Source organism: Xiphophorus hellerii, chromosome 2, assembly GCF_003331165.1.
Source record: "Xiphophorus hellerii strain 12219 chromosome 2, Xiphophorus_hellerii-4.1, whole genome shotgun sequence".
NCBI classification, from domain to species: Eukaryota; Metazoa; Chordata; class Actinopteri; order Cyprinodontiformes; family Poeciliidae; genus Xiphophorus; species Xiphophorus hellerii.
Window position 1 is genome coordinate 3844511 of NC_045673.1, and position 23521 is coordinate 3868031.

The following is a 23521-nucleotide window of genomic DNA, read 5'->3' on the forward strand; positions in this document are numbered from 1 at the left end:
TTACGACAGAGTATTAGGGCCAAGAAAATTATAAAAATAAAATAAAATTACGATAAAACCTTGTTTTTGTACAAGGCTTAGGGATAGGGTTACCCTAACCCTATATGAAATAATATGAGAATAAAGTCGTAGTATAACGAGAATAAAGTCATGTTACGACTATTTTCGTAATATTCTAACGTTATTTTCAAAAATATTAATGGCTCAGTTTATTAATAGCTTCTTCCCAACTAAATTTATTTGGCATAGATTTTTTTGTTATTTTACTATCCATTATAGATGTGAAAATAATCCCATTACCAAGTAAAACTGGAACATTTATTGAAATTGTGGGAAAGATCTTCAACTGTCAAAAAAAAACCTTCAACTCTCCTTGCCACTCAGGAATGTACTTTTGTATTTTGGTACTAAAAAAGGCCAATTCCTGCGTCAAACACTCACATTCATAAATTAGAAAAGGTCAAAATAAAGAAAACCAAACATCTTAGCTGAGCAACATTACCAACTACGTTCTGTTCCAACAGCAGAACTACTGTACCGCGTACTTCTGTTCACAGCGAGAATGAACTTTCAACTGTACATGTCGAGTACGTACTTACCAAGCACACAAGAACGTATTAGCGTACTTTGCATTGAGAAAGGTCTTTTGTTGCGCCAGACACTCGCATATGTAAACTCAAAAGGGCCAAAGTACAAAATTAAAAATTTTTAAAAAAAATAAAAAATCATACTTCAGATATAATTTTCTGAGCACTTTTGAGTGTAGAGTTCCAGGAAGTCTAATAACATATTAAAGAAGAAATTACTCTGTGAGGCCACAATCGCCGTGGAAACCAGAGATTCAATTCCAAATCTTTTGTTTCCATGGCGATTGCCGCCTTTCACAGGAGGCAGGCAGAAATGAGTTGAAGCCCTAAACAAACTGTTACTGTGTAACAAAATATACGCCACACTGAAAATAATTCTGACCCCAGAGGGTCAGAACTTTCTGATGGGCTCACATGTAAAATTATACGTGTGAATAATGTTTTATGTAGAAGGTAAGACGGGCTAAACAAAGTCCTCAGTTCTAGTCTAGATAGACAAAAATCAGAACTGAACTCTAATGGGAGTGAATGAGAGTTTGGGTGTGTACTCTGCAGTTTGGGGTGATTTGACAGAAAACTGTAAGTCCTACAGCAGTGGGAGTCACACTGGGTGAAAGGAGAGAAAAATACCTACGTTTTGATGTATAAACTGCTAATGTAGAGATGAAACTGTGAGCATGGAAGCAGTTAAAATTAAAATTAAAATCGCAGGGTCAGAATCTAGATGTAACGTCATAATCTAAGCTGTACATTCTGTGGGAAAATCTGCAAAAAGTCCAATGAACTTAAACTGTGATTGAGTAAAAACTGTCAATCAGTTCAGCAGAGTAAAGTCCTAGTTTGTGTGAGCTGAACTTTGAATGCTGTTTCTGCTGCTATGCAAGGCTGAACAGTGGAGCTCCAACCAACGCCAGGTTTCCTCATTTCACCAAAATCTCATTCAGGTCTAAGCTTTTAATATTTGCAAATTTTGAAAACTGCAAATTACATCTTGTTCCAGTGGCGCCCCAAGGGGGGCCAGGTTTATTTATTCAGTTAAAAATTTAATTAGACATATTAAAAAATATATACATATATAATATATTTTTTATAGCTTTCCTAAAGTTTTCACTGGCTACCCTTATGAGAATTTTCTGTTCTTTATTCAACTGCATGTTTTGTTCTGCTAATACAGCAGACAAATCGAGAATATGCTGCTAGCTCGTTTTCTCCTAGAAACAGTCTGTTAATATGATGTTTTGTTGAAGTATTAGCTAGTTGTGTGAACTCACAGCATCTTGAGGATGAGGGCGAAGCAGCCCAGCACTCGGTCGGCCTGCGCCGGCAGCTGGATGGACAGCGTGTTCACAGCCGGGCTGACCAGCAGACAGTCGATGAGGTTCGGCTCGCTGTCGCCCCCTGCAGGCCCGCCCTTCCGCTTGGCGTTGGCCGTGTTGTTGTTCCGCTCCAGCTCCACCAGGATCTCGCTGGAGTTGACGATGGAGGGCGGAGGGGAGAGCGGCAGGCAGGGCGTCAGGGAGGAGATGGGGATGGACGGAGTCGCCGGGTTAGCGGGTGGAGACGGCTGGGGGGCGCTGGAGAGAGGCAGGATGGTGGAGGGAGGCGGCGTCGGCGGTTCTGGTCGCAGCAGCCGCAGCGGCATCGGCGGCTTGCGGTCGTTTTGCTGCTGGCAGCCGTTCCTGATCTCCTTCAGGCTGGGAGAGTTGTCTCTGCTGCAGGTGGGCGAAACATCACAAACCATCATGGCTGCATCTAAACAGCAGGCTGATGCTCAATATTTACAGATACAATTTCTTTCACTGCAAAAACACTAAATCTTACCAAGTATTTATGGTCTAGTTACTGCAAATATCTCAGTACACTTGAAATAAGATAGTAACTTATAAGTAACTTTTCAGCAAGATATAGCAGCTCAATAATTCCTTAATACTGATAAAAAAAAACCTTATTCCATTGGCAGATGTTTGCTCCAAATACATGGGAGAATTGTCTTGTTATAAGTGAAATAACCTGCTAGTGAAACTAGTACTTGCTGATCAATATTGGGGAATTATTGATCAATAATAAGCTCCTATATCTTGCTAGAATCAGTACTGCATTTGGATTTTTTTTTTTTTCCCGTGAAAGGATTGGAACTGAGCCATGATAAAGTAGTAAATAGTTCACATACGGACAAAAAACAATCAGACAAACAAAAGAAATGAAGCCGAGTCAAACTTTCCAGCACATGGTAAACATGGAAATGAGATAAGAGGGCAAGAGAGATGTAAACGGAGTCTGGAGAAATGGCTGCCACTGGTGACGGTTCCCATGGCAACGGTAGCTCTAGGAGAAGAGAAGCTTTGGGGTTGCAGGTAATAAAGACCCAAAAGAAAACAAGCGGAACCATCCAGACAAAAATTCCTGGAAAGAGGTCAAACGGAGGGTAAACAAGCCAGTATTTCCATTCGGTGATGTAATTCTTGTTTTCATTTTATTTCGGTACGGTAATACGGTAAATCTTTATTGTCATTGTCACAAGAACAACGAAATTTAAAAAGTGCCATCAGTCAGTGCATATGCTTAAAAACAAAAAATTCTGTAATTTATTTCACTTTGCAAAAATATTCAAACAGCAACGGGTCGTATGTCCTAACAGTTTGGCTAATTGTTTATTTTTGTTTTTTATTTTTTTGCAAATTAACTCCAGCTCAGTCAGATTGGGTTTAGAGTAAAGGTGTTCATAAATTAAATAAATGATCACACAACTAAAATTTTTAAATTCAAATTAAAATCTACTTTTGATAAACATTAGATGCAACATCATCTTTTCCAAGCTTTCCGCTCTCCTTCAGTTGTCATGGTAACTAGGGCCAAATCCGTTTGTTGACCTATACTCTAAAGTAGACTTTGGTGCGCCCAAAATCTGCTTTTAATGTTGTGTTTTAAGACAAATATAAATACAGAAAGTGTTTTAAAATTAAGGCTAACCTGGATTTTATTTTTATTACTAAGAAAAACAAAATGAAGGAAAAAAACATTTCAGGTTTTGGATATACGATCCTGTTCCTAAAGAAAAAAAAGACATTATTTTTGCTCAATTAAAATAGTTCATTCTTCGTTAATTGTTGAGTACGTAAAAAAAAACAAAAAACAGATATTTTCCGTGATTTTAGTTTATAAAAATTATATATTTTTTGGCCCACATAAAAAATGTGTTTGGACTCCACTGGTTGAGAACGTCCAAGAAAACCAATTTTAAATTATTGTCACAGATTTTCAATTGGATTTAAGTCTTGACTTTGACTAGGCCATTCTACAACATGCCTATTCTTTGATGTAAATCTTCCTACTTTAGATTTGGATGTTTTTTTAGGTCCAGCATTTAGCTCTATTAACTCTGATCAGCTGCCCCTGCTGAATACAACCCCCACAGCATGATGCTGCCGCCACCATATTCTACAACATATATCGAATAGACCTAAAATCTTCCTTTTCTGTCTTCTCTTACATGAATTATGGCAAACTGCAAATTGTCATTTTCCCAAAAAAATCCCCACCTCTCTCTTTACAAAAGATGTAAAAAATAACTTTGTAAGATGATGAAATGTGACTGAAACTGTGAAATTAAAATCTGAGAGAAGGAAATTTACTTGAAAATACTAAAAACAGAACGCGCCAACAGCTTTTTTCTCTTTTTTTACAGGATACAAAACATTTGTTTCATATGTAGAACAAATTAAATTTAATAAAGCTCAATAAAGAGTTTGTTGACAAGAAAAACCCACTAACAGCAGCTCTCATAAAAAGCCTCAGGGTTTTCTCCACAGTCCAATGATCAAGCAATATATTTAATTATTTTCCATTTATTTCTTTCTCCTATAATTGCTTGTGTGTTTCTGTGGCGCTGTGGGATGCTGCAAATTAGTTTAGGGCTATAAATGGCATAATGTGCGTTTGACGACCGATCCGATTATGGGCTGCCTTCCTGGTAACAACTGGAAATGACTGTTTGTCCCGTTTCCTTCATATTAGAGCTGCAATATGTGGGAAATTACCAGCCTGGGGTTTGTCTAATCAATGGAAACATGGAGGCAAACAACGCCACGGCTCCTCTGGATCAACAGCTCTAGTTAAACACTCGGATCATAAACGGTGAGATTACAAACGGGGTTACCCCCAAACATTCCGGAGAGCCATTCAGTGTGAAGCTGCAGGTTATAAAAGGCGGTAATTAGCTTTAAAAGTGAAGCAGATTTAGCGTTTCTAGTGGAAAAGCAGCATGATTTTCAGGAAATGACTGACCTGTTGATGAACTCTTCGTAGCAGGAGTAAATAGCCGCCAGGCAGACGGCCACCAGGTTGGGCAGCACACGGGGGTGAGGGCACTGCCCCGTCGGACCGTGCATGCTGCAACACAAACATGTTTAATCCAGAGATTCTGCAGGCGGAATCACGTCTAAACGCTCTGAACGCTCAGAGAGGCTCGCTCACCTGTGGATAAACTTCTTAACCACCTCCATCCCGCCGTTCAGCTCGTTCAGAGCCAGAATGTACTCCTGAGTGAAGAGGCGAAGCCGAGGGCACTTCCCAAAATCCTGCCAGGAGAAAAGAAAAACACAAAGTTTGAGGATTGCCAAGAAAAAACTAAAAATAAAGTAATTAAATTATGAGGATAAAGTCAAACAGGAATAATGTTGAAATAATATAACAAAGTCATAATATTGCGAGAATAAATGTGTGCAACCATATAGTCAAAATATTTAAAAAATACAGTCATACAATTAAGAAAATAAAGTCAAAACTGTGAGAATAAACTTGTATGAAAATAGTCAAAATAACATAAAATAAAGTCATAATATCACAAGAATAAAAATCACAAAAGTACAAAAATAAAGACATAACATGAGAATAAAACCGTAAAAAATTAAGTTGAAATAACACGATAATAAAGTCAGAAAATTATAAGAATAAAGTCATACTTTTTCCAGAGTATATTCATAAAATTCTATGAATAAAGATGTAATATTATGACTTTCATAACTTATATTTTGTTTAAAAATTATTTAAAAACATAAAACAAAAATAGTAATGAAATATTTAAGATTAAATAATGGGATTGATCTTTTTTACTTTTGCATTTTTTTTCTCATCTTTGCTCCAACTATCTGAGGTCCCCACACAGCGCCATCGTGTCCCCTGAGGGGGCCACGGGCCCTACATTGTAAAACACTGGGATAAAGCGTCAGAGAGCCTTTAATGGAAACAAGCCAACTACCAGTCTGCCATCCCATGAAGGAACTGAGCAGGGTGGAACCACGCCGGGACAGGAAGTGGTTTTCACTGCTGAGACTCTGCAGCTGTTAAAGGTTTCCAGGTTCACTGATTTAAAACAAAAACCCCTGAATTTTAGAGCATTTTCATGGTTTCTCACCATGTTGTGTTTGAGGATTCTCTGGACTACAGGCGTGAAAACTTCGATCACAACCATGGAGCGCGGCCGCTCCCGACAGTGCTGCAACAAGCAGAGCAAGGAAGACTTCTTTAAAAAATCCTGAATCTGCAGAGTTCAACAGCTGAGCGAAGCGCTGCTGCTGCTCCTCTTCTCACCTTACAGAAGAACTCGCACAGGTCGGGCGGCGGGTGGTTGTTTTCCAAAAGCGGAGCGATCGCCTGCAAAAGAGCACACGCAGATAAATATTTCCATATGCTATCTGCTATTTACCTGGGCAGAGCGCCAGGCCGCAGGATCAGGTGAGCTGCACAAACAACACGGCCGCTCCGCATGCAGCCAGAAACACTGCAGGGGTCCATATCCAGGGGGTCAAAGGGCAAAACGGCGGGAAGCTGGAGAGGCTTCACCTGGAAACTCACCACGATGATGTTCTCGTGATCCTGAGCGCTCAGGTTCGAGTTCTGCAGACAGGAAGAAATAACAACTGTCAACACAGGAAATACTGGAGCTAAGTTAGCAAAACTGAAAAATGTTATCAAAATGTATTAAAATAAAAATGCAAAATTTGTTTATTGTTGATTTTTTTTGTTTACCTGCTCAATAATAAACTATTTTTTTAAATCAGTGCATCAGTAAAGAACAAAACCATAAAAACACTTTAGACAATTTCCAAATTGTTTGTGTCATCAATCGTTTTCTGTTTTATTGCCCAAACTTTTTACCGTTCTTAACTTGTCGTTAGGGACCAAACAAAATCATGGACACCTCCGGCTCATTACACTTGAAATAAGACAAAACTAACTTCCAAATAACTTTTCAGCAACATATAAGTAGCTCATTTTAAGTCAATAATTTCTTAATATTAATGGATAAATATTTCACTTATAACATGAAAAATATCTTGTTATAACTGAAATAATCTGACAATGTATCTAGTACTTTTTCATCAATATTAAGGAATTTTTCAGTTACTTGTAAATTAGTTTAGTCTTATTTCAAGTGTAGTAATTACAAAAAACTACAGCAGTTATTTGTAATTTATTTAAAGTTTGTAAATGATTTAAAGTTATTAGTAGTAGTTTCTTTGCACAAGAAACTAGACAAAAATACTTTGTAAGATTTTGTGTTTTTGCAGTGCAGGTGTCCAGATGAATCAGCTATTGTGGAAAAAAGACGAGTGGATGAAGAAACAAAGGTTGTAAACAGAAAATGATCTGCATCCAAACTGCAGCTTCTGTTCTAAAATCTATGCACAAATATTTAAGCCCATGCCAAAAGAAGCGATACAGGAGCCAACTGCCTGAGTGTGCAGGAGGGAGAGACGTGCCTCTGCCAGCAGGGTGGAGATGATGTGCAGCGGGGCCTGGTGGATGGATTCGTCCTGCAGCGGGGAGGTCAGAGCCATGTCCACCAGCGCTCGGATCTCCTTCAGCACCACGTCCCAGCGGCTCGGGTTGTTCAGGACTTTACGGTATTTGTAGATCTTTTTCTGCAGGAGAAATATACAATCAGAGGAAAGTAACATCTGCTGTATGGTGACAAAAAAAACCTATTTCCATCCATGCAGATAGACCTGCCTGGAGGTTTTCACACTGTGCAGGTTGTATAAAGTTTATATTTGTAATTCTTCGGTTTTAGTCCAGCTTTAAATGGAATTTTTTTTAAATTTTCTTGTTGGTTAAATATGGAAGAGGATTGGGGCCATAAAAAAGACAAAGAATTTTTTATTAGAATTCTGGCTTTTTTTCCTCAGAATTCAGAGAAAAAATTCTGAATTCCAAGACAAATAGTCAAAATTCTCAGGGGGAAAAAAAAACAGGATTCTGAGAAAAAAGCTTGAAAATTCTGAGGAAAAATGTAGAATTCTGAGAAAAGACAAAATTCTGAAAATAAAGGAAGAACTTGGGGGCGAAATAAGTCAAATTTCATACGTTTTTTTTCTCAGAATTCCGAGAAAGAACTTAAGAAATCAGAGGAAAACTAGAATTTGAGAAAAGACAGAATTCGTGGAAAATAAGTCAAAATTCTGAGAGAAAGAAGTAAGAATTCTGACTGTTGATCACAAAAGATTAAAGTCATAATTGTGAGATTAAAGTAATGTTTTTTCAGTGGCCACTAATCCTCTTCCATAAAACAAACTAATTTTCTTACTGTTAAACTGTTATTTTTATAGATTTAACTTGAAACGCCATCAGAAAGGTTGGAGAACCATCGATCAAAACCACTTTAAATGCATAAATCTGAAAAAGCAGGATTGTATCAAATATGATCCAATATCTAATTTATTTCCCTCGTGTTTAGAACTCTGGACACACATGGATTATAAATCCGCAGCACAGGAAGCGACGGTGTCGGCTTCAGCTGTCGGCGGGTTTTACAGGTCAGATCGGTGACAAACTGAGCAACAACAGCAGAAACCTTTTCCTGAATGAGTCTGGGAGTGAGGAGCGCTGTAACCAAACTGATGAATTAATAGTTAAAGACAAACAGAAAGCTCACCTTCCACTGCAGGGAGTGAAACCACTGGTCCCTCAGGTAGCTGTTGGCAGCCTGCAGCGACCCGGAGACAAAGAGCGCGTTAGGTCCAAATAAACAAAAACTTTTAGATCCACATGAAAATGATGAGAAACTTCTTCATCAAACCTCATTTGTTCTTTTTCTACACTTTTGTTCATTGTTTTGGTTTGAGGCGTTGCTGTTTGACGTTTGGTCTTCCACTTTTTATTACTTTTTGCACATTTGATATGATGCGTAACCGTGGCAGCAAGTTATTTATCATTTCTTGTCAATTTGGAGCAGCTGATCAGGGTGTCCAAAGCTCATATAATACCTAAACTTTGACCCCAAATTCCAGAGAAGCTGCAAAGGAGCAGAGAGGAGGAGGAAGTCCAAACCATCTCTTCCAAAGATCTTATCCCCTACTCCAACATCTCTCTGACCGGGTTTTAAAGGATTTTTTTCAGCTCAAACTTAAATGTAAAACTTTTTAAGACCATTATAAATTTAAGACCTATATAAAGACAGAAATGGACAATGCACTGCAAAAAGAAAACCTTACCAAGTATTTTTGGTCCAATTTCTAGTGCAAATATTTTAGTACACTTGAAATAAAAGAAACCTATTTTACAAGAAACTTTTCAGTTAGAATAGGAGATTGTTTTATAAGAATTCCCCAATATTGATGAAAAATTATCAGATTATTTCACTTATAACATGGGAAAATAATCTGTAATAATCTGTAATAATCTTAAGTGAAATAATCTGCCAGTGGAAATAATATTTTTTCATCAATATTGATGAATTATTATAAAACAAGCTCCTAAATCTCTCTGAAATGTCACTTGTAAGTTAGTCCTCTTGAAATAAGACAAAACTAACATTCAATAAAAACTAGACGAAAAATACCTGGTAAGTTTTTGTGTTTTTACAGTGTCTATTTATATACTATACAACTAAGCCTGTTGGAATAAGCTATTAATCAATTAATTGCATGATCAATTAACCTAGGTTTGATCATTTCCATTTTGATGATTGATACTTTTTGACAGGTGGAGACTTTGTAAATATTTTATTTGTGGTTTAGGTTGTGTGTGGTTTTCATTTTCTCTTTAGATTGTCGTGTTTTATGTTGGATATTTAAAATGTCTTCCAGTGTATGTTGCGGGTGAACTTGCATTAGTATGACATTTTTAATATATTACTTGAAAATTGTCTCAAAATAACATGTGATTGTTTATCGCAATAACTACAATTTGTCTTCAAGCAAAGTTAGTTTTTGTGACAAGCCTAGATAAATAAAGTACTGTTGAGTTGAAAGCATACAAATGGCCTAGTCAAACTCCATAACTAAAAGCAGTTGAGAATCTGTGGGAAGAACTGAAAGCTGCTGCTGCCTGCTCTCCATCAGATCAGATCAGATCGTCTTCAGCTATTTTGCATAACTTTCAATCTGCTTATCTGGAAGCTGTAACAGCGATGAACTTTGTTCTGCAAAGTATTCACTCAAAAGGGGTTGAATACATTATGCACCCAAAAAAGGAACAAAAGCTCCACTACAGATAAAATCCAAACAAAATACATCATCAGTCTGTAGCATCATATGAACGAATAAGGGGCATGAATGCAAGACAAAGACACGAGGTTTCCTGTGAGCTTCCTGTGTGAAACAAAGCTGCTGCAGCGCATCCATAACAGAGCTGGATCAACCTGCAGCGAGACATAAATCTGCCCGTTTAACGACGATCCTCCGAGCTTCACCTCTGACCGAGACATGCCTGCTTCGACGAGCCAGTGTTTACCCAGCCGGCGGGGCCGTAAATAACTCATTAGCGTCTCTAAATCACAATCGTCTTTGACGCCGCGGAAAGCGGAACTGTTGCTGCGACGCAATGGAGGAATCATTTCACCTGTTTCCTGCCTGCGTCCAGAGCGTTTTGCACTCCTCAACACAAACACAGTCATGTTTGGTGACTTTAAGCCGACTGACTGCTGTCAAAGAAAAATGGGAAAAAAAGACAGGAGCAGCAAGGGCGCGGTGTGTGTTTACAGAAAGAAATGGTCCGTGTTATGGACGGCCGAGCGGGAACAGTGTGTCCAGCGCCGTGAGAGAGCTGCTGCTGAGGTCAGGGGAAGAAAACCGTGTCAGGGCGATGAAATGTTTCTAGGAATGATGATTCAAAATACCACAAACAGCTAAAGATAATCTCAAAAACAACAAACAGGGACAGAAAACGACTCGGCAGAAAGACCACAAAGTAGGGCTGAATGATACGGCTGAAAAATGTATCAGGATGCTACTGAATACTTATCAAATTCAATATTTATTGACTAGGTTTTTGTTTCAAATATCTGAAATATTGCCAAACTGGTTTATCCACAGTTTCCACTTCATGTCGTTGTTTTTTATTTTTTTTATTTTTATGCAATGGCAGAACCTTAAACTGCTGCTGCGCAAGTTACTCCAGTTGTTGCTAGGTAACCAAAGAGTGAGAGACTTGAAGCCATCAACCTAGCTTAGCTCGCTGTGAGAGGTTGAATAGCTGAAGTGTTTCCTCTGCCTACATCTCCCATAATGCTGTGGGGTTCTGGAGTTCAGTGAATATTCCTTCAGACCTACATCTTCTGATATTGATCTCATACCTGTAGCAATATATATTACTATTGATTTATTGTCCAGCCCTACAAGAAAGACAATTACCATGAAGAGAAGCAGGAAATACAAAAACAAAGAAGTTACAGTGATTCCAGTCATCTGGTTTGGTTAAAGTGCTAACGTATCTCTGTGGTCAATCAACCCCTGTCGTCTTTAAGGCTGCCATGAATCTCTCTGTGGTCGTCCAACACCTTGTCGAAGTCACCAAGTGTCTCCCTCAGTGTTTTTTTTGTTTTTGAGGTCATCCTGCGTCTCTGTGAGACTTTCCCACATCTCTCTGAGTTCATAACCTCGCTACAGTTGACTCGTGCCTCCTTGAGGTCGTCTTGCGTCTCCATCAGGTTGCCTTTTCAGATATTGTCAAAGTTATTTTGTGTCCTTGTGCTGATTTTATGTATTTTAGGTCATCCTGTGTCTTTTTGATTAGATCACTGAAATACACGCAACAAGTAAAATTATCAACATATCAAAACAAAGAGGAAAAATGCTAATGTCAGTTTAGCAGTTCTTCTGGACACTGGTAAACATAAAAATTAGTGGTGGAATTAAATGTTTTATTGAGGTAATTCCAGGGTTTATAATAAATTAATTGCATTTTAATTGAAAACCATATGATCGACAAAATAAGCAACTCTCAGTTCAAAACCCTTTTTACTGCCAAGTTATGAAATAAATTTAAATCAAATTGAATGTGTTTATTCCTGTCTGTGATAAAAATGTCTCCAGAAGGAGCAAGATGAGTTTAATGTTATTAAATTACAGATTTTAGGTAGCTTGCTAGCTCATTGTCTTTGACCAACGACAAGAGAAATCTGACAAAACTCCATTTTTGTTTACATTCAGTAAAGAAGGAAGTTGCGCTCAGTGTCGTCTTCAGAGGTTTTCAAGACGTTTTAAAAATCTAGCTAGCTAGCAACATAACTAGCTAGCTAGATCTTTGAAAATGTCATTATTCTGTATAGTTTTTATGATTTATTATCCATTTTCCATCTCTGTCTACATTTATTCAATTATTATTATTATTATTATTAATAATAATTATTATTTCTTTTTTATATTACTTTAATTTGATTTTTTCCATAGATTTGTTTACAAAGGCATATTAGGGCCACTGTAGATAGAAAAAAAGGAGTAAAAAAACTTTCTGAATTTGCAAATTTGATATAGATAAATAATACTTTATCTAGCGCTTTGTGCTTTTAACTTTTCACATTTCTGTACTTATTTATCTTTTATGTGATTAATCAGGGGTTTTTAAACATGTTTTTGATGTTATTTTTTGCTACAGAGGTAGCCGACGTTGGGTTCTGCAGGTTCAAACACTCGATTTCCATCCTCCTGGTGTGTGTGAATCACCTGCAGCAGGATGGTGCCTCCAGGGATGCTGAGCTGGATGCAGTACTTGGGAGCATTGTCCCAGGAGAGGAGCTGCAGGTCCTCTATGGAGCTGTAGGACAAAGTCGTCTCCATGTAACCGGTGGGCTGCAGGTAGGGCAGAAAGAAGACAACAGCGTCAGCCTGCATGTTGTTTACAGTACAAGATGTCTGCTGGAGCAGAGCCAGAGCAGAAACAAGGCTTTTATTTTTCCTGCCAGTCAGCTGGAAAGACAAAAAGAAACATCTCCTAACCCGAGCCGCCCTGAGCAAACTAACCTGCAGGTACTTTAGTCGGTGTAATCAGCCGGTGATGCTGTGTTCACACGCAGAAACCAGGTGGAAAAACTAACTGAACTGAGGAGGAGCGGGAAGCAGCGATCCCAGACCGTCCCAAACACTGACAAATTACCACAAGTTTCCGGCGCAAGAGAAATATGTGTGTGTGCGTTCATGACCCAAGCAGATAAAAATATCAAGAGCAAGTCAAAACCACAAGGAAACCAAGCTCTCCCTCCTAAAACCATGGGAGGAGTTTCACAGAAATGTCTAAGGCAGCTCTATAATAAGAGCCACAAATGATTCACCGCTGATTCTGCAGACATTAGCGTCATTGCATGATTTAGCTTGCAATTATTGTTGGTGGGAGATTAACACAAAAAGCCAGAGCAGACGTCATCTGCAGAAGCTTTGACTGCTGCTCTGCTCTTTAACAATTACCTGTTTATTATTCTTTTACTTTTCTTTTTTCTTTTGCTGCCCAAGAGTTCACAGAGTGGGCTAGTATTTATGATCCCAGAGGAGGAGCAGCACAAAGACGCGCTGAAAACGACAGCAGATGAAGCAGAGCGACACGCGATCAAGTTTTTAAGGAGTGCTGATGTGAGAGAGCTGCTTAACTGTAAATTACATCTGACCAAGTTCCCATAAAACGGGTTATAAAAGGAAGCAGAAGATAGTTTAGTGGCGAGATGAGCAGAGAGGAGAATATTCTCTGTAGCGGATCTAATGTCAAGACTCAGAGTGAAACTGGGAGAAACTTTCAGGTCTGATTATGGTAATTCCTGCCTTTTCTGGGAGCAGCAACAACAAGAACTTAAAGCCTCAAACAAATAGTGAGGCTTAAAAATATTAAAAATATTCTTGAGCAGTGAGTGACTGAAACGCAGTCAGATTTCTATAAACAAGGGACGTGTAAATCATTCCAGATTTAAAACAAAAGGTCTGCCAAACTGCCTAAATCCTTTATGCTCAAAGAAACAGAGTGTAAAAAATGGATCTGGGTCACAGTGTGAATGTAGCCTCAGCTGCCTGCGTTTTTCTTAAATCAAAAAAATATAAAAGAATTATTAGAAATGTATACAGCTCCCGCATTTTCAGTATTTTGAATTGATTCAGACTTCCCAGGACTAAGAATTATGATTCTTTATAGAATAGATTTTTTTTCCTGCACCTCTAAACCGTACACGTTTAAAAAGCAGAAGTGGAGCCTCCTGCACAAAAAACAAGAATGCAGCAAATGGTTTCTGAACAAGTCAACAAAATACTTGTTTTTTTTCAGCAGCCATTGTACATCGCATACAGCAGTGAAAGAAAACAAGTAATACTTGTAACCATATAGCTTGAAATTGGCTATTTTAATAGTGACTAGCATTGTTAGCACAATTACCATCTCCATCTAGTTCACTCCAGGCTGCAATGTGAACGTGGCCTTCTTGAGGGCCAAAATTGGCCCCCGGGCCACACTTTGGACACCCCTGACCTAAGCCGTTCAGCTGGATTGGGTTCTCTCTCCTTCTGTCATGTTTTTCTCACAGAAACTCGCCTGAGCCGCTACATGGAAGCGACTCCGCGACTCCAACGGACAGGTGCTCCTCTTCTTTAATTACGTCCATCTCTCGCTCTGTAGAGCAAACAGCTCCCTCCTCCTCCCTCCGCTGAAGAACAAACACGCTCTTCCTTCATGTGCACATCCCTCTGCAGCTCATAGATCGCTGGCTGTCTCCACGTGCAGGATTTTCATTACAGACCACGTCCACGGCAAATATTGGTTCAGGGGAGATGTTTCATTTTCTGTGGAAGAGTAAACGTCGGCTGCAGTCTTTCCGTCTGCAGGCCGCCGAACCGGGTTTTGTTTTTGTTTTGTTTTGTTTCTGCGGCGCACGACTCGGTAATGAGCTGAAGAGCAGAATATGAAGCGGGAGATAAATGGCACCGCATCTCTGAAAAGGCAGAGCAGAACGAACAGAAGGGACTTCAATTTTCTGATAACCAGCCGAGGTTGCCATAGATACAACATCCTGTACAAGAGCGAGCGCCGGCCCCTCTCCTCTTCCTCATAACCGTTTTTCTGCTCCCAGCCCTCGTTTTTCCCCTTACTCTGTCTCTTTTCACTTTGCTCTTCATCATAAACGAGGGATGAAGGAGCCTCCTGCAACTCTCGGCTCCTTTGCTCTCTGCTGCGTTGCCATAGAAACAGGAGGATGGAGATGTACGTTATGCTTTTCCCCCACCGTGAGAAGCAGACGGAGCAATGATGAAGACAAAAAAAAACGATAAAAGGAAGAGAGGACATAAAACAGATTCAAAACCTGAGAGATGTTCTGGGTTTTACTAGGAAATGTTTAGTCACATGAAACATCATTTTAACAATTCATCCGACATAAAAACAGAAATGGTCCTAAAACGCCACATCCCCAAAATAAACTGGAGTTTTAGTTTCCAGAAAACTCGATGTTTTCTGGGAACAGAAGCCTGTAAGTTGGAACAAAAAAGCCCAAGCAGACCACAACCCGGCCATCAGCCAACTGTGTGCTTTGCTTCTGCCAACTTTATGACTCTTTTTGGTTGTTTTTGAAACCAGTTTTTGCCAGTCTGGTGATTTTGGCCAACTTGGCACCTGATTCGGAAACTGTGTCTAATTAGGTCGAGTTTTACTCTCCACCTCCCTTTAAGGGATGCTTTGTGATTTATTTCAATTCTGGGTCTAATTTCATTAAGTTCTGCACCAATTTGGGTCAGATTTTGTGCCTCATTTTGGACGTTCCAGTGTGAATGTTGATGAATTACGCATCTCAAGGGGAAATTTTGTGGATAAAATTCTCAGCTCCACCTGTTTAGCCTCATATCAAACATTTCTGAGTCTGATTTTGCCCAGTTTGGCATTTCAATTTGGTTGGCTGAACATCTTCTTTTGTTGGACTGAGCTTAATTTCATGCAACCTTAACTCTTACCAGTTAAATCTAGTTTGGTGTTTTGCTTCCAATTTTCCCCAAATGTCAGTTTAATTTATGCTAAATTCCAGAATATTTTCCATCTAAAGTGGACAAATTTGACTTATGCTAACATTTGGACCAGATTTATGCCTCATTTCTGTCAACTTTGGGAATCAAGTTTGGTGAATTTTACATCCAATTTCAGCCACGTTTGTGTCTCAATTTGACTTCATTCTTGCCCATTTCAGCCAACTTTTTGAATTATTTCAGCCGATCTGGGTTTTCCCCTCTGCGACGCAGAATTTGGCTGACTTTGTGTTGTACTCCGTACAGATTAGCATTAAATTTTGGTACATTTTATTTTAATCCGGTCCATTTGGCATCTCATTTAGGCCCATCCTGATAACAAATTTTGCTGGACAATAAATTGTCCCAGAAGTTATTCAAGATAAAATTACAGTGTGGTTTCGAGACCATTTTCAAGTAGCGTTATAGTAACGGCATAACAATGCCAGAAAAGATTCTCACAGATCAATAAACTTCAAATTCTAATGAATATTTATCGCTAGACATGGGAGACATTTTAAATATCCACAATAAATAAGCAACTGAAACAACAAATAAAATTAATTATGAAGTCTGTAAACCAAATTATCCTTCAAAAATATGTCCAGTTGAGACCAAACTTTAACTCTCATTTTGGCACATTTTATGGTTCCGTTTTTAGGCAAAAATAAGAACTGAAAACTAAAAACTTCTGCACAACTCAGCACTCTTTCTGCGATCATCATCTTCCTGATTATATGAGAAACATTTGCTGAGTTGCAGGAAAACTTGGATTTTTTTCCCACCCTCTTCTCTGGGTGACTCATGAGGAAACACTCGAGCACCAGAGAAGAAAGAGAAACCAAAGCGGAGGAAGATGAGGAGGAGACCAGCAGCTGACCGAGGAGAAACCCAACAGGTGTTCAGCTCGCCACTGGAAAGGTCAAGCAGCCATTTTGCAGGTCAGCTGACCAAACCAAACACACCTGGAACAACAAAGCCACCAGGGTTATTAATGATAAAGTACCCGCCAGGTCTTTTCATTTCAAAGTCACTTTAGTGGCAGTTTCACTAATAATTCTTGTTCCTGAACAGAAGGTGATTGCTGCCGGACTTCGTCAGACCTCTTGCAAAGCTGCGGCTCTCGAAGCGATGGAGTCACTTCCTTCCAGCCATCGGCGGCTCTTAACTTCTCCATCTGCTACAGAGGGGCGCAGATCGCCGTTTGGCATGACGACGCAGCTGTGAGGTTTGACGTCTGCAGCTGCGTGGGCGGGCACAGCTGCAGGTTTCTGTGAAGAAACGACTCCGAGAAAGTTTCTGCGTCACCCGAGACAGGAAGTAGGAACGTAATCAAGAACTGAAGCTGCTGCAGGACGATGCATACAGGAACGCCACTTCGCACTTCCTGCAGCAGTTTCTGCTCAATGTTTTCCTCCTGTGATCAGTATAAACACTTTGGTGTGCAACATCCAGGAAATATTCAGGGTCTTCTCAGAAACATAAGAATTTCAACCCGTGCTCACACTCCCGCGTGCTTTTTTTCGTTGATGTATCAAGTTTCTACGGCTGCAAAAGAAGCTACTAACTTCACGCTGAATAAATAAAGAATAAAGAAACACGGATGCAAACAAGAACATGACCCTGGTATCCACTGGTGGGCACACTTCCCCCACTCCATTAATCACAGAGCTGAAGTTTCATGTAACACTTCAGCTAACTTTTAAAACGTCTAGCGCACTTAGCTTCCCCTAAATAATTTTTCCCAGATAAATTCTAAAGCACCAACTTGTAATAAACTTGGTTATGTTATAAACATCATTTATTTAAACGTATATATTGATGCTCTTATTTCAAAGTGCATTAAAACTGTTTACTCAGCAGCTCTATTTCCTCTCCATTTTCGTTTTTCAACTTTACTTAAAGCATAAAACATTCTGGAACAAAATAAAACAGGAAAAAAAATTCAAAAAATATAAACAAAGGGCATCAAAAAAGATGTAAATTAGGTCAAACTGGTGTTGACGGTTGTAGCCTTTCAAAGACAGATATAATTTAATTTGAAGTTAGCGCTTTAGCATTAGCTTCCTCTAAATATCATGTTTAGCTCTGCTAACGCTTTAGCGGAACTAATGTTTGTGATTACAGCTTTAGGATTAGCCTAGCTAACTTTAGTTAGCAGTGCTACTACTGCTGGTTGCTATGGCAATTCCCTCCTTTTCTGAAAAATGAAGGAGAAGACCACAATACTCAGAAAAAGAAACAAGCATTTACCCCTTAAACAGTTACTGTGATAAAAACTACAAGCCAAATTGAAGAAGTAAAGTTACTGAACTGTGTCAGAGCCACCTGCCAGACATGCATATCTATTTTTACGTGTCTACAGTGTTTTATATAGATAATATGTCAAGTTAAAGAGAATAAAAGTTTCTGTAGCTGTAAATGGTTGGTTATTTCCTCTCTGCATTTACTGAAAACTCTCAAGTCCTAAAACAGCAGAACTTTTTCAGAATATATTTTTTTATTTCACGAAATAATAAAATGTAAGAATAAAACATGTTCAACACGACACTAATTGTTTTCTTTTGTTTGTGTTGAACCTCAAACATGCCCCATGTTTGCACTTACTCAAACGTGCATCACGTAATAAGATGTTATTAGCAGTAAAAAAGCACAAACACCTTGTTTACTATGAATTAAAATCATGTAAACATAAGAAAACATTAACTGAATGCATCTTTTGTGACCAACATGATCAGTTACCTCTAATTTGCCTCTTAGCCAAATTTTAAGTCAATAACTACATTAAAAGAATTCAGTTAATATGAAAACAAAGATGCCAATATGCATTCCCTTTAAAACAAAAGTGATGGGAAACACTTTGAAAAATGAGAACATAGTAGGTCCACACACGAAAAAGTAAAAATAAAATTACGGGAATAAAGTCAGAAAATTAACAGAATAACATTCCCATAATATTATGAGAATAAAGTCATAACATTACCATGATAAAGTTGTAATATTTTGACTTTATTCTCATTATAGAGATATTTAGCAGCACCAGGAGAGAATAAATCTAATTTTTTTTTACACTCAGACCCTAAAAGTACACAAAAAACATATTTAAAGGCTAAAAAAGTGGATATGTTCCCTTTAAAGGATTAGTACATTAAAAGTGACCTACTACTCCCGTGGATAAGAGGCAAATTGCAGTCGCGTAAATATATATTTTGCGTTTTGCTGCTCTAAATCTTTCTGGCCCCTAAATAACTTCAGATGAAAATTAACAGTCAGTTCCCAGAAAGACTCTTTTGTTCTTTTTGTTTACATCTACATGTGACAAACGGAGGTGGACATATCTCTGCCTGGTCACACACATGATGTCAGCTGAATCAGTTTCCCAAAGTCTTCGTCATGTTTACAAACACGGGTCGTGATGAGAGCGAAGCACGTGTTGAAAACCTTCGACTATTACAGCGTTAATCAGTCATTACTGAGAGTTCAGCAGCTCACTAATAACTGAATGTGCTGATTTTAGCGCCTGCGATGAAGAGCAAACAAACAAAAAACATGAGCAACCGACGGAGGAGCTCCCAACGGTCCTGACTTTCCCGGACGGAGAACTGGAAAGAACTCCCAGCAGCTCCAAACTCTGATCCAAATATAACGTTATCTAAACAAAACCATAAATCAGACCCAAGGAGCGCGCAGACACCGAGCACGTGCAAGGCCGCCGCAAGCCAGGAGGGTTACTGTGGAAAAGCAGCAGAGCTGTGAGGGGTCAGAGGTCGATGCAAGACTTCAGAGGCTGTCTTTGGATAAATGGGACCCTGAGAGAGCCGATCTTTCTACACAATCGCAAACATAAGCTCCTGATGAAACTTGAAACAGTTTAAAGTGACCAATTATGACCGTTAGGATTTAAGTCTTTGGTCTATACAAAACATGTCCATTAAATGTTTTGCACAAAATCATTCTTAGATAATGAAATTTTAGTCTGCTCCATTTAACTCGACGTTTACACTCGCATGTGAAAATGGCTACAAACAGATGTGCAATTATACTACCGTACATCTTTGAAAAGCATAAGTGGAGCTTCCTGCAGAACCAACAAGAATGCAGCAAGTGGTTTCTGAATGGAAGGTCAACAACAAAACACTTGTTTTGTCCAGCAGCCATTGTACAGTGGTGATCCTTGTAACCCTGCATCTTGAAATTTGCTATTTTTATTAGCGCTTAGCATCATCAGCACAATTAGCATCTCCACCTAGTTTCTAGATTGTAATTATTCTTGGCTTATCAAAGTCGTCCAACAGGCTGATAAAACTGTATAAATCTTTTATGCTCAATGAAACAGAGGGAATTTTTTAATTAGTTGGAGCAACTTTCTGTACTCCAGCTAGCCTTCCTGTTACCTGCTAACTCCACAAATATTGCACTGAACACCCAACAGTTGTGATGCTATGGCTGAACATTGCAAATGATACAGATTATGAATCTCACATCGACAAAGTGTTGGCATTGGCAAGGAAAGTCAAACCAACTGGACAAATACTCTGTGTTGTTATTGTCAAGCAGAATTTGCATGTTTGGTCATTGATATATGATATCCAACCAAATATTGCAGTTGCTTGATGCTGATTGTGGTTTGTTTGTGGTTAGCAGGTCTACACATAAACAAGTAGCTTGTTTTCTCCCTTGTAAACACCAAACCGTCTCACATGGAGGAGATTTTTAGCAGAGAGATCACAGATTGTGGCTTCGCCCCATGCTTACATTTTAAGGAAATACATCGATTGTGTTTATTTAAGTCTGCAACATTTTTTGAGGTAAAATGCTAATTATATTGGATGAGTCATCAGCTTCATTTCTGATCCAGAACGATGTAAATAGGACTGGATCTAAGAGCATCATTTGACTTTGCTTTGTAGTTATAGATTGCATGTTTTACACATTGCTCAAAATAAAAAAAATAAAACTTGCTCTCTTCTTTTCTGTAGGTTTAGTGTTTGCAGATTTTACTTTCAGTAGTTAAACTGATGCACAACAAGTAAATACCACTCTGCATTTCAAAATATAAATTAGTTAGTGCATCTTTTTTTGTTTGCTTCTCCTTTAAGGTTAAAATCAGACAAAAGTCTTCAGTCTGCTGCTTTGGTTTCAACTAGCCCCTTTTTTTTTGTTTCTTTTTTTTGGAAGAACAATTTTGTTTAAAGACTTCATAACTAACTTTATTTGTCGTTTCAGTTGTTTTGTTTGTTTACTTTGGATATTTTAAATGTTAAATGTTTGTTAGAAATTAAAGTGTATAGATCTCTGATAATGTTTTCTTGCATTTTTATGCCATTACTATTGTACTACTTGAAAATGATCTCAAGACAGAAATATTATCGTTTATTGCAATAACTTCTGGGACAATTTATTGTCCAGCAAAATTTGTTATAATAATAGCAGGTATGTTATTATTATTATTATTATAACTCTGGGAAAGATGAAGTGTTGGCATGTTGGTATTGGGGGCCCTGAATTAAAACCTGCTTAGGGCCTCAAAAAGGTTTTGACCGGCCCTGCTGAGTTTGAAACTCTTTTCCCAACATTTCACCCTCTCATTTCCAGCCCCTCTCCCCCTCCCTTCTCTGAATGAGCTCCTCAGAACCGCTTGACCTCTGACCCCTTTCTCAGATGTTAGATTCTGATACTATAATCCGTTCAGTTCTTCACATTGTTTCACCAGAACGACGAAGCAACAACTTCTGCTTTCAGATCATTTCTCATCTTCCACTTTTAACGCTCGGCAGACTTGGCGAGCCGAGGACAACGGCAGCTCTTCCCGCGTACGTCATCTAGTCGCAGCGGCGTGAAACAAAGGCATGCAAACGATCAGGAAAAACGGGCGGTGGTGCAGCATCATGGAGACGCGGAATGCAAAGAGGATTACATGGAATGCAGATTTTAGATGTAGCAGGACAGAAAGTTAAACGGCTTCAGAGGTGTGGGCCGTTTTATGATGTTTTCCATAATTCCAGCGTAGCGGAACAATGGGAACATCTCCCATCGCTCTGCATCACAGCAGCATTTCTCAAACAGTGAAGCAAGGACGAGGAAATAATTAGAGACAATAAAAAGAAGAAAATTTCTACCAAAAAACTCAGGAGTTTTCTAGAAAAAACTTTGAAGTTTCTGAGTGTGAAAAATCAAAGACATGAAAAATGTCTGAAATTCAGACATTTTTAGATTAATATAGAACATTTTCAAGAAAAAAAAACTGGGAAGTTTGAGTTTGAAAAGTCAAAGATTTGATAGAAAAAAAAATCATAATTTTTTTAATGAACCTAAGAAATGTTCTAGAAAAAAATGGGACGTCTCTGAATTTCAAAAGTCAAAAATGTGGCAAAAAAAAAACTCAAACTCAAACTCAGACAAAAATGATCTGCTTTAAGAAGTCAGAAAATTTCCAAAAGTGAATTTTTTTCAACTTTTGAAACTCCAAGTTTTTTTCCTGGAAAATTTCTGAGATCAGTCTCAAAATCTTTTGCAGAAATTGACTCCCTTTTTCTGTATTCGCAACGGCTGTAGTACAGCGCAGTAGGAAAGTGTGTCTGGAGACGTTTATGGGACGTTTCTCTTCATTTTTTAAAACACGACCCGATCGTCTGAGCTGAACTTTCATCTCTCCTTCCTCCTAGAAATCCATCATGAACAGAAGCAAACAGAAATGTGAAGGTTTATCAGTGCAGGTCAAGGCTCAGGGTGTGAACTCGTTATTGTCATTAAAGTCATTACAGCTGTATTTGAGCAGGAAAAAAAAACACAACTTTTATCTTTTTTTTTTTCCAGAAGTCTGATAAGATTATGAAGTATGATTCTGAGCAGAGCTTCCTGCCTTTGTGCAGCCTGGAACCAATCAGACTGATGTTTAGGTCTCGTTCAGAGATTGCTGAGATTAGGATTAAGGCCAAACTTCAAGTTGAGGCTGAATGACGCATTAAACAACCACATGAGGAAGCCTGGCTGAATACTCTTTATGTGCAGACAGCCGAGCTGTAACTCAGAAGTGGCAGGTCAAGTTTTTTTCTGACCCATTTCTTTGAACACGAAAACCTCAAAATATGAAGACAAAAAGTGACCTTTAAAATGAATTTACATCTGAAATCTTTGCAGGGTACAAATGCAGCTACCAACACTGAATCCAGACTGAACTTAGTGAAATAAAACTAAGAGAAACAAAGACTTCTCCTTTACATCTCGATTCTGTATAGCTTCACTTAATTATTTAAGAGTTCAAGCAATTAACAAATTGCTATAAGAAGAAAGACGCGGCTTAGTAATGAAAAAAGAAATCTAAACTATAATAATGCCGAGTCATTCGTTGCTATGGGGATTTGGGAGCCCAGAGCAACAACCGTTTCACAAGCCAGGCAAATAAGAAATAAAGTCTTAAACAAGCAGCCATGGAGCGAACCGTAAGTCGTATCAAATAAATATTTCTACCATAAGTGGCAGAATCTTCTGGTGGCAATAATTGTAAATTTATAAGCTTCTACATGGTTTCATGTAGGAGATATGACAGGCTAAAGAGAGCCTTTAGTTCCAGTTCGGAAAAAACAATTTAAATCTGAAATACAGTGAGAGTGAATGAGAGCTTGGGTGTGAGATATCTGCACTCTGGGTTGATTTGACACAAAACTTTAAGTTCTACCACAGTTAGAAACA

The 23521-nt window shown here is 38.6% G+C and overlaps 1 protein-coding gene and 1 long non-coding RNA gene across 2 annotated transcripts in view; one reads left to right on the forward strand and one right to left on the reverse strand.

Moving 5' to 3' along the window:
• The window catches only part of cmip (c-Maf inducing protein), a 36617-nt gene that overhangs the window by 7332 nt on the left and 5764 nt on the right, over positions 1-23521 (reverse strand). The window contains exons 2-10 of the mRNA XM_032588882.1: positions 12530-12655; positions 8521-8571; positions 7349-7510; positions 6441-6482; positions 6177-6239; positions 6001-6081; positions 5061-5164; positions 4872-4976; positions 1859-2299 (exon numbers count right to left, since the gene is read on the reverse strand). Coding sequence (XP_032444773.1) covers positions 1859-2299; positions 4872-4976; positions 5061-5164; positions 6001-6081; positions 6177-6239; positions 6441-6482; positions 7349-7510; positions 8521-8571; positions 12530-12655 — 1175 coding nt within the window. The remainder of the gene's footprint in view (positions 1-1858; positions 2300-4871; positions 4977-5060; positions 5165-6000; positions 6082-6176; positions 6240-6440; positions 6483-7348; positions 7511-8520; positions 8572-12529; positions 12656-23521) is intronic.
• Positions 12643-17797, forward strand: LOC116736442 (uncharacterized). The gene is made up of 2 exons (XR_004342559.1): positions 12643-16770; positions 16904-17797. It is a non-coding gene; the product is annotated as an uncharacterized LOC116736442 (long non-coding RNA).